The sequence below is a fragment of the Lynx rufus genome, unplaced genomic scaffold (assembly GCF_022079265.1).
Source record: "Lynx rufus isolate CCGP_SWC_20201006 ecotype Redwood Valley unplaced genomic scaffold, mLynRuf1.p SCAF_3, whole genome shotgun sequence".
Taxonomy (NCBI): domain Eukaryota; kingdom Metazoa; phylum Chordata; class Mammalia; order Carnivora; family Felidae; genus Lynx; species Lynx rufus.
The window spans coordinates 66609057-66625014 of record NW_025814845.1 but is presented as its reverse complement, the minus strand read 5'-3'; the positions used below and the strand labels follow the sequence as shown (position 1 = coordinate 66625014).

The window sequence follows — 15958 nt, the reverse complement described above, 5'->3', positions numbered from 1 at the left end:
TCAGCTTCTAGAATCAAGAGGTAGGAGATTTTTCATTGATTTTTTTTTTTACATCATCATCATCATCACTGTGCCTGTTAGAAGTCAACAGTCCTGTGAAACCAGCTTTAGGCCACGTGTTGGTCTCCACACTCATGCTATTAACATCATTGGGAACTGTAATATATGGAACATAGATGTGATCTGAAGCTAGGACAGTTGTTAGAACAAAACGATCAACCGAAACGTCCTTCATACTGTCAAGCGATAGAAAGCTGGCCTGTACCACAAGAAACAACTTGATTTCTTGATTGTCTCTTATACTTTATCTATTTATTATTAAATGAATTGAATGATAATTTTGGCAACTTGTCAGTAAACACTAGTGTGAGAATGTGTTTTATGTTGAGATTAAAATGTGTGTGTATAAATTATATAATAGACTGTTAATTTTTATAATTTCTATAGCACTTTACCCATTATAAAACACTCTTCATGAATTATTTTAGTTGACAGACTCAGATTGAAGGTAACCCAGATAATTTCAAGACTACTTGAATTCTATAGTAGGGAAGCTCTCTTTTTATATCAACCCCAAAATTTCATGCAAGCATCATTAATTTGATATGGAAACCACCCAGACAGTAACAGTAACTCTCTATTTGATGTTGCCCTTTCTGGCGTTAGATAGTTTATATCTGAGAGTTGGATGATAACAAATCCTTCTTCCACATCAGGTTCCAGAATCTTGGCCTTCCTCATAGCTCTCAACCCAGCCTCTTTTGTACATTTATAAAGTTGGATGACCTTGGGAATTGGAAGCTATACACAAAAAGTAGCTATTTTCCTGATGAAAGTGGGGTCCTTTTTGTTCTATCTCACACATTGCTTTCACTCTTCTTACAGCTGCATTATGTTCACAGTACCCCTGGGGGTTCGGGTTCTGCAAACCCACCAGTGGTCAGCACAGTCTATGCGTATGTTGGCACTCCACCTGCCCAGCGCCAGATTGCTTCACTGGTTTGGCGCCTGGGACCCACGCATTTTCTGGAAGAAGTTTTACCTCCTTCAAATGTTACTACCATTTATGAACTGGGACCAAATTATGTTGGAAGCTTTCAGGCTGTATGTATGCCATGTGAGTAACTTATTCTTTAAAGTTGTGTAAAACTTATCTCCTGCCATGTAGATACATGAATAAGTGCATGTACATGTGTACGTACAGGTTTACATGTAGGGCGTATATACAGTTCTACATTAGGTTTATCTTTAAAAAAGCCTTCTCCTTCACTTTTCTTCAGTGTGATAGTGTTCACCACTCACTCCTGTTCCAAGTGCTCTCCTCCACTGATCATGCTATTCTTTCCTGATTTTTGTCTTCATGCCCCATCACTAATTTTCTACTTTATCTTATTGGCTCCAAGATGTGCGTACCCTCTAAGAGTCTAACCACAGCCTTCTTTCTATAATTTCTCTTACTACATAGAAATTATCTATGTAAAGCATTTTAAAGTGTATCTATTCTGGTTAAAAGAAGGAGAGGTGTTTCCAGAAAAGACAAACACATATTTTTTTTTTTTTAACGTTAGACTAATTAATATTTTCTTCATTCCTTTATTCCTACAGTCCACTCTTGTCCTTTCTCCCAAAAGGTAGAGTCAAAGGAACTGATACTAAGCTGTGATTCCTTTGTAATACTCTTTCCAAGTGATGCCCTCATCCTCTTATTCTCATTCTCCCGAAGCTCTCAGAAGAGTTGGGATAAGTGTAGTAAGCGATAAAAATCCTGTGGCTAAGTAATTTGTTACTCACGTACTTGATTTAGATAGCATCTGGTAATAGCTAACACTGAGCATCAGTATGTGCAAATAAGTTAATACACATGAAGGAGATAGTTGTTCTGGAGCTCTTCATAAATATTTGTTCATCTCCTCCAAACTTTGGTGTTTACGTACTGTTTTTCTAATCCCGATTTTACAGATGAAAAAACTAAAGCCCAGAGATGGTGTCGGTCATGCATCTTTTAAGTGATAAAAGCAGAGATTCAAACTTAAGCCACCTAGGTCTGAAACTTGTATTCTTAACTCCTCTGCTACATTGTTTATTTATTTATTTTTTTAACTTTTTACGTTGTTTAGAAGAATATAGGGAGGCCCATCTGAGCACTCTTGTCAGGGAGGATACCTGGTGCTACAGAGCTTACAGGCCTTCCACTCCTGTTCATTCTCTTTCTCCTTTGATCCTTGAGGAAATGTTTTGTGACTTGTTTGATAACAGTTAAAACTCTTTCCCCTTACATTATGCTGTTCGTAAAACACATTTTAAGAATAAAACTTGGAATGTAAAGGTCTATGACTAGCTGATTTTCTCTTTTCTAAAGAGAAATAAATGAATAGCTGAAAATTTAAATAGAATAGTTTTTATTTATTTTTTATTTTTTTTTTTCAACGTTTATTTTTATTTTTGGGACAGAGAGAGACAGAGCATGAACGGGGGAGGGGCAGAGAGAGAGGGAGACACAGAATTGGAAACAGGCTCCAGGCTCTGAGCCATCAGCCCAGAGCCTGACACGGGGCTCGAACTCACGGACCGCGAGATCGTGACCTGGCTGAAGTCGGACGTTTAACCGACTGCGCCACCCAGGCGCCCCAATAGAATAGTTTTTAAATTTAGCTCCCTTGTTCCACTTTAAAAGATTTTTGGGGCACTTGGGTGGCTCAGTCGGTTAAGCATCTGACTCTTGATTTCAACTCGGGTTCATGAGTTCGAGCCCCACATCAGACTCTATGCTTGACAGCATGGAGCCTGCTTGGGTATTCTCTCTCCCCATTTCTCTCTCTGCCCCTCCCTGACTCATGCTCTCTCTGTCTCTCTCTCTCAAAACAAACTTAAAAAAAAAATGGATTCTCAACTCTACCCATTTAAAAATAGTAAGAATAAAAAATTTGTGTTAGGACAGGAGAAATAGTGACAATTTTGAAAAGGATCATTCTTCTTTTGAAGGTAAAGATGCAAAGTCTGAAGGTGTAGTCCCATCTCCTGTGTCATTAGTACCGGAAGAAAAAGTATCATTTGGCCTCTATGCACTCTCTGTGTCTTCCCTAACGGTGGCAAGAATCCGGAAAGTGTACAACAAGTTGGACAGCAAAGCCATCGCTAAGCAGGTAAGCAGAATGATTTCCTAGTAAACTGTGGCTGCTTTTCTCAGGAACAGTGTTTCCAAGCTTTGTTACAGTTACCACCCAAGTATGAGTAGTCCCTGAAAATAATGCCTTTTATGTATTGTTTATATCTGTTTTATTTGGCTTTGGGTTTAAGCCAAAACATGCTTAGATAATTAGCTTAATTTGGAAAAGTGAGAATTTCCTTCTAAGTGCATGGTTTATATTAATCCTTATATATTTTTTGGCAGTTAAATTGAACTGCAGATAACTAAAGAAAATAATTGCTATGTGCCAGGTATCATTTGGTTTAGGTCACAGCAGAAGATACAGAGAAAATCCCTGCCTTTGTGGTTCTTACATGGTAGTGGAGAGACAAATGATAATAACTAAGAAAATAGCCTAATCATAGGATATGTTAGAAGATGAAGAGTGTCTGCAAAAAAATAAAGGAAGGTGAAAAGGTGAAATTGGAGAAGACTTGAGAGAAGTGAGGCAGCAAGTCATGAAAATATAGGCATGGTACAGCATCGGGGGTGGGAGGCGGGCAGGGGGAGTTGTCCCAGCAGTACAAGTGCAAATGCTCTGAGGAGGGTGCATGCCTGCCACGGAGGCAGGTGCGACTAGGGCAAATGAGAGAAAACCGGGTAGTAGGAGAAGAATTCAAACAGGTAATGGGCACTAGACCACTTAGGGTTTATAGGCAGTGGTAAAGGTGTTGGCTTTAAGTGACATGGGAAGCGTTATAGGGTTCCAGACCTAACGAATGAGATGTCATGACTGACTTTTTAGCCAGGGTGACTATGACCTCTATTAAGAATAGATTGAAGGGAGACAAAGGTAGGAAAAAGGTGAGTAGTTTTGTTTTGTAATAATTCGTATGAGTGATGATGGGCTTGTGAACAGGGGTGATAGCAGTGGCTGTGATGAGAAATGAATAGATTTGAGGTCTGTTTTGAAGATCAAGCTAATAGTTTTGGTGATTGGGTGTGAAATGGGAGGGAAAGGAAGGAATCAAGGATAACTCTGAGGTTTTTTGCTCTAACAGTGAAGAAAATAGAGTTTTTCTGATTGGAGAAAACTTCAGGAAGAGCAGTTTTGAGAGGGACATTGAGAACTGTGTTTTGGGAAAATTGAGCAGCATATTAGACACCTTAGTAGAGATCTCAAAGCCACTGAAAATATGAATCTGAAGTTCAGGGGAGAGATTTGAACCATAGATGTTCAGAGGTGGTATTTAAAGCCACAAGACTGGATGCTCTCAGCAAAGTGTAGATAGATGTGGAAAGGGACAGACTGAGACCTGGAATATCCAGGACTGTGGAGCTGGGGAGATCAAGAAGAACCAGCAGGAAACAGTGAGGAGCTACAGCTAACAAGAAAGGAGAGAAACTAGGAGAGTTTGATGTGGTGGAAATCCATGATTTGCCATGGCGAATGTGTCTCGTCAAGAAAGACTAGGACTGAGGACTGATGACCAGTGGGTCTAGTGATGTGAGTGTCATCAGTGAGCTTGGCAAGGTGTTTTGGCTGATTAGGGGAGGCAAAGCCCAGGGGGAAGGAGACCAACAGACTGGAAGGAAAGGATTTGGGAACAGTAAGTATTAACAGTCGTTTGTCTGTAAATACATGTACTATCTTCCAGGGAACATGAACTATACGTAAATTTAGTTCTACAGGTAACAGTAGAATTAAAGTCTTAGGATTGCGTTTGCTTTGAAGGCTCATTACATGTATGAGTGTGTACACGTGCAAAACTTAACATGTCCTTTCTGTAGGCATGTTTTATCTGTAAACGCTTGAATAATTTATGTGACGTTTACTTGGAAATGAAGTGAAGCTAATATTATGTTCACTAATCAGAAATACTGTGAGGCAGTGAATGATAAGAACTTTTAAACTATGACAGTTTCATTCAGAAAGACCCTTGAAACTGTTTCCAAGGCCCCCTCACCATCTTTATCTGAGCAGATTGTATTTAATTTACTTTCTGTGAGTTTCTACCCATTGGAAGAGCTCATATATTTTAAAAACATGAATGCCCATGTTTTTAGTATTCTGATAAGGAGAGAAAGAAACGATATGGTACCAGTCAGGTCTTTTTTTTTTTTTTTCTTTTTTTCCTTTTCCAATAAAATGTTCAGACTGTTCTTCTATAGTTACATTTCTTTTTTTTTTTTCCTTTCTTATTCTTCAGTTAGGCATTTCCTCTCATGAGAATGCCACTCCTGTGAAGTTGATACACAATTCAGCAGGACATCTTAATGGGCCTGCACGGACAATTGGGGCTACTCTGATTGGATACCTGGGTGAGTCAGATTGTCTTACTGTTTTAAACTTCTTTATTTACCTTCAAATCTGCATTCACTTTTCCTCACAGGAGGAGAGGTGTTTAAATTCACATTTTATAGTGCCGACCTGTAGCATTCTTGCAATATTTAGAGATTAATGTAACAATCTCAAACTCCAGTCAACTTTAAAAATCATAATCTTTTTAAAAATCCCATTAACTTTGTCCCCCTTTTGTCAGCACTGATGAACGCTGACTATTTCTGTGTAATTTCAAGGTAAATTTCACACTTACATTTAGGGACAGATGTAAAGACTTAGAGAAATATTGATGGAAATTGCATAGTTTTCTTCAGTGTTGGTGACACCCATGAGTGTATCTATTATTTGGAAGTGAGGTAGACATAAGAGCTTTGGAGTGTAAACAGTGAATCCAACTATAGTAAACATTAGAGCTGGTAGACATTCTGCAGAGCCTTATACCTGATGTCTGCTTAAAAAGAGTTGATTTTTTTTTTTATTAGATAGAATCCTGAGACATAATCCAGTCAGGTGATTCAAAATTCAGAACCAGCCATTCTATATTTAACACACAAATCAATACATAATATTGGTTCTCTTTAGATTAGCAGAAAGTTAGCGTTATGCAAGTCAGACTCCTACATGTTTACCAGACATTGGCAATTTTTATTGCCTCGATATGCACATATCTTAACTTCGGTTTTTTTCTTTAACTACACTGCGTGATAAAGCAGTTTCCTTTATGCTAAGGCACATAGTGGTTTTTCTTTATTTGATAACAGCAAGTATTTACTGAGCCTGAACTATGTCCTTTGCAAAAATATAGCAGCACATGGAATAGTAGAAAGACCAGTGGGTGAAGAATTCAAAGATTGAGGTTCTAGCTCCTATTCTGTCACTCTGTGGCATTACACCAGACATTTGAGTTCTTTAGACTTCAACTTCTTATCTGTAAACTAGTAATATTGCTCCTAATTACCTTACAAGGTAGTTTTCAAAATTTTGTGCCATAATATATGCAAGTATTATGCATGCTGCAAAGCATATAAAAATATAAAACACATGTTAGTTTAATTTTTGGAAAACTCAATCTTGATTAATAGACAAACAACATTCAACCAATGCCTTTTTTTAAAAACAAGGTTAGGAATATAGATGCAATTTTTTTTAGTTGACATGAAGTTAGTTCTAGGCCTGTGTTTCCACATAATTATGCTCTCCTGGGGTCACTGATGCAGTGTTACTCAGACTAGGAGAGCTTTGAGTGATGGTCAGTGAGGTGCCCGGCTTGGCTTCTCTTGGGAATACTTGGTCCTTGCCTGGATGACATCCGCATCCCATTCCCCAGTTCAGAGTTAAAGTGCTGTTGCCCTCCCCAAGTTTATTCCCCAGCAGTACCTAATAAAGCATTCTCACTCACCTCAGAAATGTGTTCCCAGTGCCTCTGTGCTTTTTCTTTATAGTGTCCAAAGCTACACAGTCGGAACCTTTGGGCTTGCTCTCAAACCCAGCCCTTCTCTACTCACTCCTTTACTCCTACCTCATCTCTGAGAGTGTAGACATTCGCATTTATTACCTTCCACATCCTACCTTGGATTTGTTTTTAGAATTTTTGTTTTAAGATAGAGGTGTTTATTTACTTTTAAGTATAATTTAAAATTAAATACTTCTTAAGATGATTTATTCAGTTCTTGTTTACATGGGGAATTTAATTATTCTTCACTATCTTTTGATCAGGAGTAAGAACATTTGTCCCTAAGCCTGTTGCCACTACTTTGCAGTACATTGGTGGAGCTGCAGCCATCCTGGGCCTGGTGGCCATGGCTTCTGATGTGGAAGGGCTCTATGCAGCAGTCAAGGCCCTGGTTTGTGTGGTCAAGAGTAACCCACTAGCCAGCAAAGAAATGGAAAGAATCAAAGGCTACCAGGTTTGTAACCATAGAGCTTTGCCTTCACTTTACTCGGCATTAAAAAAAAAATCTTCTCAATTTTCATTATACATATTTTTTTCAAACTCTGGAAGAATGATCTCATCCAAGTAAACTTTAAAAGTCAGTACTTTTTAGTAAAACTAATGTATTTCAAATGAGAAGATGAATTGTTTATTTTGGCTCAAGCTTTTTAACCTATTGCACCAAATCTCACTTCCTAAACTCTTGAATTAGGCTGTGTTATCTCAGTATAGCTTTGATATATTTCATAGATTTGCTAGTTTGGAGTTATTTTCCTCTATGGAAATAGGAGTGGAATGAAATAGGGTCATATTGCCAGCTGCTCTAGAGACTGCCAGATGGGTGATAGATCCAGAGATTTCCCTGTTTTCCTTGTCTCTCCCTTCCACACCTGGTCGTCTTTATCCCCCCCTTTACTTACCTAGTGGATGTGAGAGCCACTGTATAATATCTGTGCCATTGCTAATCCTGAATAGTCATGTGGGATTTAAAATATATACAGTGTTCATATATTCACAATCTACTAGGTTTAGGCAGAAAGTGATTTGTCAGAAGAGAAACAAGTATTTGGAGCAAGATTAAATCCCTCTAGTGTAGGTGAAGTACAAATGCCTTTTCTAACTTGTAGCTGGTAGTTCATTAGTAGTGAATAAACTGTTTACTGTTTACTGTAGATTTAATCACACTATTTTGGTAAGTGTTTTATTTTGCAGAACTTTCAAAATGATTGTTGTGGTATATTTTACCATGAAAATATACAAACCATCTAAATTTTCCAACAGTATGAGAATGACTAATAATTCTAAAACCATTCCAGAACCTATCATTCAACCTTTTTTAAAAATTTTTTTTAATGTTTATTTATTTTTGAGAGAGAGAGTGCAAGCAGGGAAGGGCAGTGGGGTGGAAGGAACAGAGGATCGGAAGCAGGCTCTGTGCTGACAACAGACAGCTTGATGTGGGGCTCGAACTCACAAACCGTGAGATCTGACCTGAGCCGAAGTCAAGACACTTAACCGACTAAGCCATCCAAGCACCCCACATTCACCCGTTTTAAAATTGTAATCATAAAGTCTATGTTGCAAAAGAAAAATCCTTTCAATAAAATGTTATGGGGAAAAAGAGACAAAATTGTATGCATATGATGGCAACAATTTACATATATATGAATTGAAAAGGTAAAAGATATTTTAATGATAGTGATGGGATTACCCTTCATTTCAGATTTCTCTAATGTTCTATTGTCATAATAAGAATATAGAAGTCAGCTTAGAAGTCTTAGGAATTGCTTTACATAGAGGTCTCCCACGTGTGTTTGTGTGTGTGTGTGTGTATGTTTGTGATGACTGATCAAAGGGCATTTGGTATTGCTTCCTTTTAGTTGCTGGCAATGCTGCTTAAGAAGAAACGTTCCCTCCTCAACAGCCACATTCTCCATCTAACGTTTTCCTTGGTGGGAACTGTTGATAGTGGACATGAGACCTCCATTATTCCAAATTCAACTGCCTTCCAGGATCTACTCTGTGATTTCGAAGTATGTACATGAATACTAACTGGTAATATGTAGTCAGTGAATCCATTTCTTATTCTGTATGTTGATAGAGTTAACTTTTAAATATTTATTTTAGTATTAAACACATAGTTTAATATTAAGTAATAGTTTAGTATTGAACTATTATTTAAACCCCCTGTGGAGCTGTTGGCTTCATGTGTAGAGAGATCATGTCTCCATCTATATCCCTGCCACCCACAGTGGTGCCTAGTACTTAATGTGTGCTAGCTGTGAAGTCTAGGCTGGAACTCCTCTGCCTCATAAATACTGTAAGCTCTGTCTTGCCAGTTATTTTAAATCCCTAACAAACAGGCTGTGTGCCCTAATTGCTTTCCTGAAACGTTATCTGGAAGTGTATTAGCAGCCTGGCCTCATACTCCATATTTAGTACCCACAGCTCCAGAGCAAATGATGCAGGGTCTCCCTCTTTTCACAGCACTCAGCTCTCTTGCTCGCCCTCAGGCAGCACTGTCCTGGCTCCTGTGTCTTTCTCACTGCTTTCCCCATAATTTTCTGGCTTTGGAATTTTCATTATTTTACATAAAATCGTCCACTGTCTTTATCTTTTTTATCATTTTCTTTCTTTGAGGTTCTTACCCCATCCCATAGCCTCATCTTCTACAAAGTTGAGCCCCGAATCTGAATCTCTAGCTTGACATCTAATTTCCACACTTAGTTCCGATCTCTTGCTCAACATTTTCGTTTTATGTCCCAGCAACACCTAAACTGAACTTAACCATCCTTCCCCAAATTAGTTCTTCCTTCTAACTTCTGTTTCTATTAATAATACCACCATGTCCCTAGTCACTGAGGCTTGAAATTGAAAAATCATCCCTCTTCTTCTTCCCTGTTTATAAACAGTCTGAAATTAAGTCCTATAGACTGTACTTCCATATTTCATGTAGTTGACCCTTTTGTTTCTACTTTGACATCCTAGTCTAAGCCCTAATGAGCTCCTCTTACCTACTAGGATAACTGTCACTTCTTTCCCCCTTTCCTCAGCCTGTCCATAGATCTTTTGACCTCATTCTTTCTGAGGCATAATCATATCACTCCTTCAGAAACTTGCAGTGATTTCCCTTCCAACACAATAAAGTATACATTTCTCAACCCGATATTTAAAACTATAATACACAAACCTCTCATTCTTTTAGAAAATACCTACTGAGCATCTTTGAGCTGGGCATTGTGTTAGGTGCTAATGATGTGAAAATAAAAGATAGAGTCCTTGCCTCCAGGCATTTAGTCCATTAGAAGAGAAAAGCAAATAAATAGATGATTAAAAACTTGTGAAAGCACAGAGGTAAAGGTATGCAGAGAGAACTCTGGTAGTACTAAGGAGACCTACCTAATGAAGCCCGGCTTGTTTTCATCTGGTAACTGGTATGTTTAAATCATGGGTTACTTTTAGTTTTAAGTATCTGATTAAAATCTTATAATACAAACATCAGAAATTTAGTTGTTTGACAAGTTTTGGCTTCATTTTAAATTCCTTGCACACTTTATGGCATCATATAGCATTCCTAATTACTGCAAGCCATAATCGTCTATAATACTTAATTCATCCTATTTTTAAAACAGCATTTGACAGATAAAAGTAAAGTACTGGTTATAGAATATAGGCATTTTCTTTTTTAGTGGTTGTTCTAGAATTTATAATAGACCTCTATAATGATTCAGTCTGTCTTCAAAGTATATTATACCACTTTACCTAGAGTGTAGAAATCTTGCAAAGATACACTTCCATTTCTCTCCTTCTGTCCTTTGTGCTCTTATAGTCCAGCATTTTACTTCTATATGTTTATGGATCTCCACAATACTTTCTGTATTATTTTTGCTTAAATAGTTATCTTTTAAAGACATTCAAAAATTCTTTTATACATAATTACTTACATATATAATATTCATGGCATTTTTTTCCTTTGTATAGATCCAGATTTCCATCTTATATAATTCTTCTAAATGAAAAACTTCCTTTAACATTTTTCATAGTGCCTACTAGCCTTAAATTCTCCGTCTAAAAAAGTCATTATTTTTTTCTTTTTTTGAAAGGTATTTTTGCATAGAATAGAATTCCAGTAAACTGTTCAAAATTCTTTTTATACCTTAAAGATGTCAGTCACTCCATTGTTTTTTTTTTTTTGTATTTCTTCTGCTTGGAGTCTGTTGACTTTTAGATCTGTGAGTTTGTCATTTTTATCAAATTCAAAATTTTTTAGCCATTATTTTTCCAGCTATTTTTCCTTGTGCCCTCCCCAGCACCTTTTCTGGACTCCAATTACATATGTGATACATTACTTGGTATTTTTCTACAAGTCTCTAATGCTCTATCTAGTAATTTCTTTTTCATTCTTTTTCTCATGCTCGATTTTGAGTTGTGTCTTCAAGCTCACTGATTTATTTTCTGCAGTGTCCAATCTGCTGTTAGTTCCATCCAGTATATTTTTTATTTTAAATATTTTACTTCTCATCTGTAGAAGTTCATTTTGCATCTTTGGTTCTTTTCTGTTTCTCCTTCCCATATTCAGATTTTTGGTGACATTCTTTAGCATGTGGAGCCTATTTTTTTATTTATTTTTTTTAAAGTTTATTTATTTATTCTGAGAGAGAGTGAGCTGGAACGGGGGAGGGGCAGAGAGCTGGGGAGAGAAAGAGAACCCAAAGCAGGCTCCACACTGTCAGTGCAGAGTCTGACACACTTGAACCCATGAGCCACAAGATCACAACCTGAGCCAAAATCAGGAGTCACAGGCTTAACTGACTGAGCCACTCAGGTGCCCTTGGAGCATATTTTTAATAGCTTTTTTAAAGTCCTAATAATCTAACATCTGTCATTTCTGGGCTATATGTAATAATTGATATTTCTCCTACTTATGTGTCCTATTTTCCTTTTTCTTTGCATACTTGGTAATTTTTTATTGTATACTGAATTTTACATCATTAAGTGCTAGACTTCGTTGTTTTCCCTTATAAAAGTATCGAACTTTGCTCTGGCATTGTAGTTATCTTTTTGATGCACACTATTAGGATTTGTTAGGGTGGCCCTAGAGTTACCTTTAGTCTAGCACGAATACTCAGTTTTTCACTTCTAAGGCCTCTACCTAACTCCCCATGTATTATGAAATCTACCCACTCTTTGGTGGGAGTGCAGACTAGTCTCAGACCTTTGTTAGGTTCCAGGAATTGTTTGGTGTACAGTTCTGCAGTGGTTATTTCCAATTTTGGACCCCACATGAGATTTCGGTCACTTAGTCTTTGTCTTCAATGCACAGCATTCAGTATTCATTCTTTTCCGTATGTCGTGTTCAGTATTCAGTAATAATATTCAGTCACTGATTTCCATATAAGCTTTCTATAGATCTTGCCTTTCCAGTTGTTTAGGAGGGTAATTCCATAGCAATTAATCCTTTATGAAGAGAACCAGAAGTCTTCTGTACAAACAGTTTCATAGGGCTTCACCAAATAAAAATTTATAAGGTGGTTATAGTCAGTTAGTTATATAAGTGAAATAAGTTCTATGTGCCGCATTTTTGTTTGTTGGATAGTCATTTGGGTATTTCTTAGCCCTAAATATACCAACCACTCTTCTTTCTTTTTATTTTAGGTTTGGCTCCATGCACCGTATGAACTTCATCTTTCCTTATTTGAACACTTTATTGAGCTGCTCACTGAGTCCAGGTATTAGTTAATATCTGTGTAGTTTATTTTTCAATTATAGAAGAGATGATAAGCACAGACCATATGAAGTCTTCTTTCTCTTATAGTGAAGCTTCAAAGAATGCCAAATTAATGAGGGAATTCCAGCTAATCCCCAAGTTGCTCCTGACTCTTCGAGATATGTCTTTATCCCAGCCTACCATTGCTGCCATTAGTAATGTGCTGAGCTTCTTACTGCAAGGTTTTCCCAACAGCAATGATCTGCTCAGGTAGTGACAACTTCGCATCTGTCTGTTTATTAACTAAAAGTACCAATGAGATTAAAATGAATGAGACGAAATTGGTTCTTAGGCCTGTGTGATACCTATAATGTTAACATTCAAGATATTTGTAAGCACAAAAAATATTCCCTTGCCTTTATAAAGCAAAACCAGTTGTTGTCATTAGTGAACGAGAAAATATGTAGGACTGAGCCCAGTGAGAGTTTGCCCTGGACATAAAAGTGTTCAGTATAGGAATTTTTGGTACGTCTTCCCTAAGCCCTACTACTTCTCAAGCGTATGTGCACAAGTGTACACACACACACCCTGTAGCAGGCATGCCATCTCTTTTATATATTTATTTTCTATCACCCAGACAGATGGTGATATTTTATTTTTGTATATTTCAAACCTTTTATATGATGTATTATTTTGCTGCTAATGAGAAATGGCTTAAGGCATATTTATGGATTATCTGTAGAATAGTTTTACTCACCACCTGGTAATTCCCATCTTAGCCAAAAATGGAAGGAAAAAGCTGTCTAACCAAAGTATTTTCCGAATAGAGAATTGTTTAAACTCAGTTTGACTGTTTTCATGTAATCAACCAGGTATCACAGGTGAAAATCAGAGTGACTGATTTAGTCTCTGATTTGTGTAGAATGTAAATCACTCACTTTGATATTCATTTACCTTGAAGACATTTTTGTAACTTGGCAAAAGATTTAAAACTGGAGTTTAAAAATTATTTTGGAGATAATTGTTTATTGCCATTTAACAACATTTATTTAAATCTAGATTTAAATAGTTCCATTCTGGAACTCTTAATGATCACTTTGTTAAAATTATCCCTGAAACCTATCAAGTTTTTTATTTTTCTCTACTTTACAGATTAAGGAATTAAAACCCAGAGAAGTTAAGCTACTTGCCTCAAGTAACAAGATTAAAAACTGATAGAGCCAAGATTTTAACATTACCTGTGTTTCCAAAACCCAGGTTCTCGTCTACTAGGCTACAGTTGATCCACATAGATAATGTTAGGACTTTATTTATTTATTTATTTTATTTTTTTAGGACATTTTAATTTGGATCATACTGTTTGGTTCTCTAAGTGCATTAAAGGGTTAGTACATTAAAGGACTCATATTTCTGGGGGAATATATTTTTGCCTATTTTAAAACATTGTTACAGGTAATGTTAATTGAGATGGTCCTAGGGGAAGTAAACCAAATGCAATCACCTAAAGGTCTGTAAGAGATTATTTAAAACAAGGAGTACTACTTTTTCATTTCTTTGTGTTTTCTTTCTTTATATTTTTGGTTTTTTGGGGCAGAGAAAAATCTAAAATCTGTAACTTTTTTTCTTATATTTAAAGGTTTGGCCAGTTTATTTCTTCTACTTTACCAACGTTTGCAGTTTGTGAGAAATTTGTAGTTATGGAAATAAACAATGAAGAGAAGCTTGATACTGGTGAGCTAAGTCTGGGGCTTGAAAAGTAATTACCACGCCCCGTTTTCTGGCACAATTTAGAATTACATATGATGCTATTATATTACTTTTCTCCTTACATTGCTTTTTCTGGTCTTTCGCAGTTGTCTTTAAGCCTGTACAATATGCAGAAGTACAAAATTACCTATGGAATTTAATAGGGTGTGGATTTTACTTTAAAACTAAAATCTTCCCTGGAGGTGGGTGGGGAGATGGGGAAATAACAGGGATAAAGAGCATACTTACCTTGACAAGCATGGAGAAATGTATAGAACTGTTGAGTCATTGTCCACCTGAAACTGATACAACACTGGATGTTAATTATACATGAATTAAAAGCACAGTCTTAAAGCAGTGAAAAAAGAAAAGTCACGGAGATGAAAGGTACAGCATAAGGGAATATAGTCAGTGGTATTATAATAGTGTTGTGTGGTGACAGATGGTAGGTACACTTGTGAGCATAGCATAACATACAGAGTTGTCAAATCACTGTAAAAACAAACTTAAGAATAGAATATATTAATTAAATCTTTCATATTCTTAGAAGATTCATAGCAGTGTTCCTTTAAATAGCAAACTCTATTCTGTGTGACTTTTTTTTTTTAAGTTTATTTATTTATTTTGAGAGAGAGAGAGCGGGGACAAGGCAGAGTGAGAGGGGGAGAGAGGATCCCAAGCAGGCTCCTTGCTGTCAGCACAGAGCTGGATGCGGGTCTCAAACTCTCAAAATGTGAGATCATGACCTGAGCCGAAATCAAGAGTTGGATTCTTAGCTATCTTTGAGCATTAATTGACTTTTTAAAATTTATATACATTTCTTTAGAAACAGACACTTGCTAGTGTGAATTATATGTGTATAACTATTATTTTTGTCTTCCTATTAAAGATTTAGTAGTCACTTAGAAAAAAACATTTTACTTAGAATCTTTTATGTAAATATAAAATGAAAGTAGTTTCGTAAGTTGCGGGATTTGGGGTCCATGACAAACCATTTTTTTAATTTGGTGCATGTTTTTTATTCATATATGTTCTTCATGTGGTGCATGTTTTCCCCCCCTTGTTCTGTATTTTTCCTGTTATATATTCTAGGATAGGAGATTTGTTCGGAAAGCATTGAAAGAACCTTTTATTTTTATATACTTTTAGGTTAATTTAAGTCACCTCTTAACCCAGTGTGGGGCTCAAACTCACAACCCCAAGAACCAGAGTCACTTGCTCTTCTCACTGAGCAGCCAGGCACTCCAGAAGAACCTTTTAGGTTGACTTATAATTAAATTCACAATATCTTATATTTGTCAGCATTACTTACATTATTACCTGTAATGTTACATTGTTCCAAAATCGTATCACATAAATGACTTCCCTTACGCCACTATCCACCTGGGCAGGGGAGAAAAATACTGTTGAGTCAGTGCCTCACAAAGGTGTTCTCCTCCATGTTGGCTATACCGCCTGGCGCACAGCCTCTGCAGTGCTTCATGAATAAGAAGAGAAGTGTTGTAATCATGTTTTTCAAAAAAGAAACTAAGATTTGAGAGGCTGAATGATTTGCTGCAAATGCTAACAGAACATAAGACTGCTGATGACCACTCATCTACT

General features: G+C 36.8%; 1 protein-coding gene across 6 annotated transcripts in view; it reads left to right on the top strand.

Moving 5' to 3' along the window:
• The window catches only part of WDFY3 (WD repeat and FYVE domain containing 3), a 245777-nt gene that overhangs the window by 145869 nt on the left and 83950 nt on the right, over nt 1-15958 (top strand). For all 6 annotated transcript variants that reach the window (XM_047090586.1, XM_047090584.1, XM_047090585.1 and 3 more), the window contains 8 exons: nt 886-1117; nt 2983-3143; nt 5338-5449; nt 7188-7378; nt 8784-8936; nt 12559-12632; nt 12719-12880; nt 14247-14341. In XM_047090586.1, the coding sequence (XP_046946542.1) occupies nt 886-1117; nt 2983-3143; nt 5338-5449; nt 7188-7378; nt 8784-8936; nt 12559-12632; nt 12719-12880; nt 14247-14341 (1180 nt within the window). The remainder of the gene's footprint in view (nt 1-885; nt 1118-2982; nt 3144-5337; nt 5450-7187; nt 7379-8783; nt 8937-12558; nt 12633-12718; nt 12881-14246; nt 14342-15958) is intronic.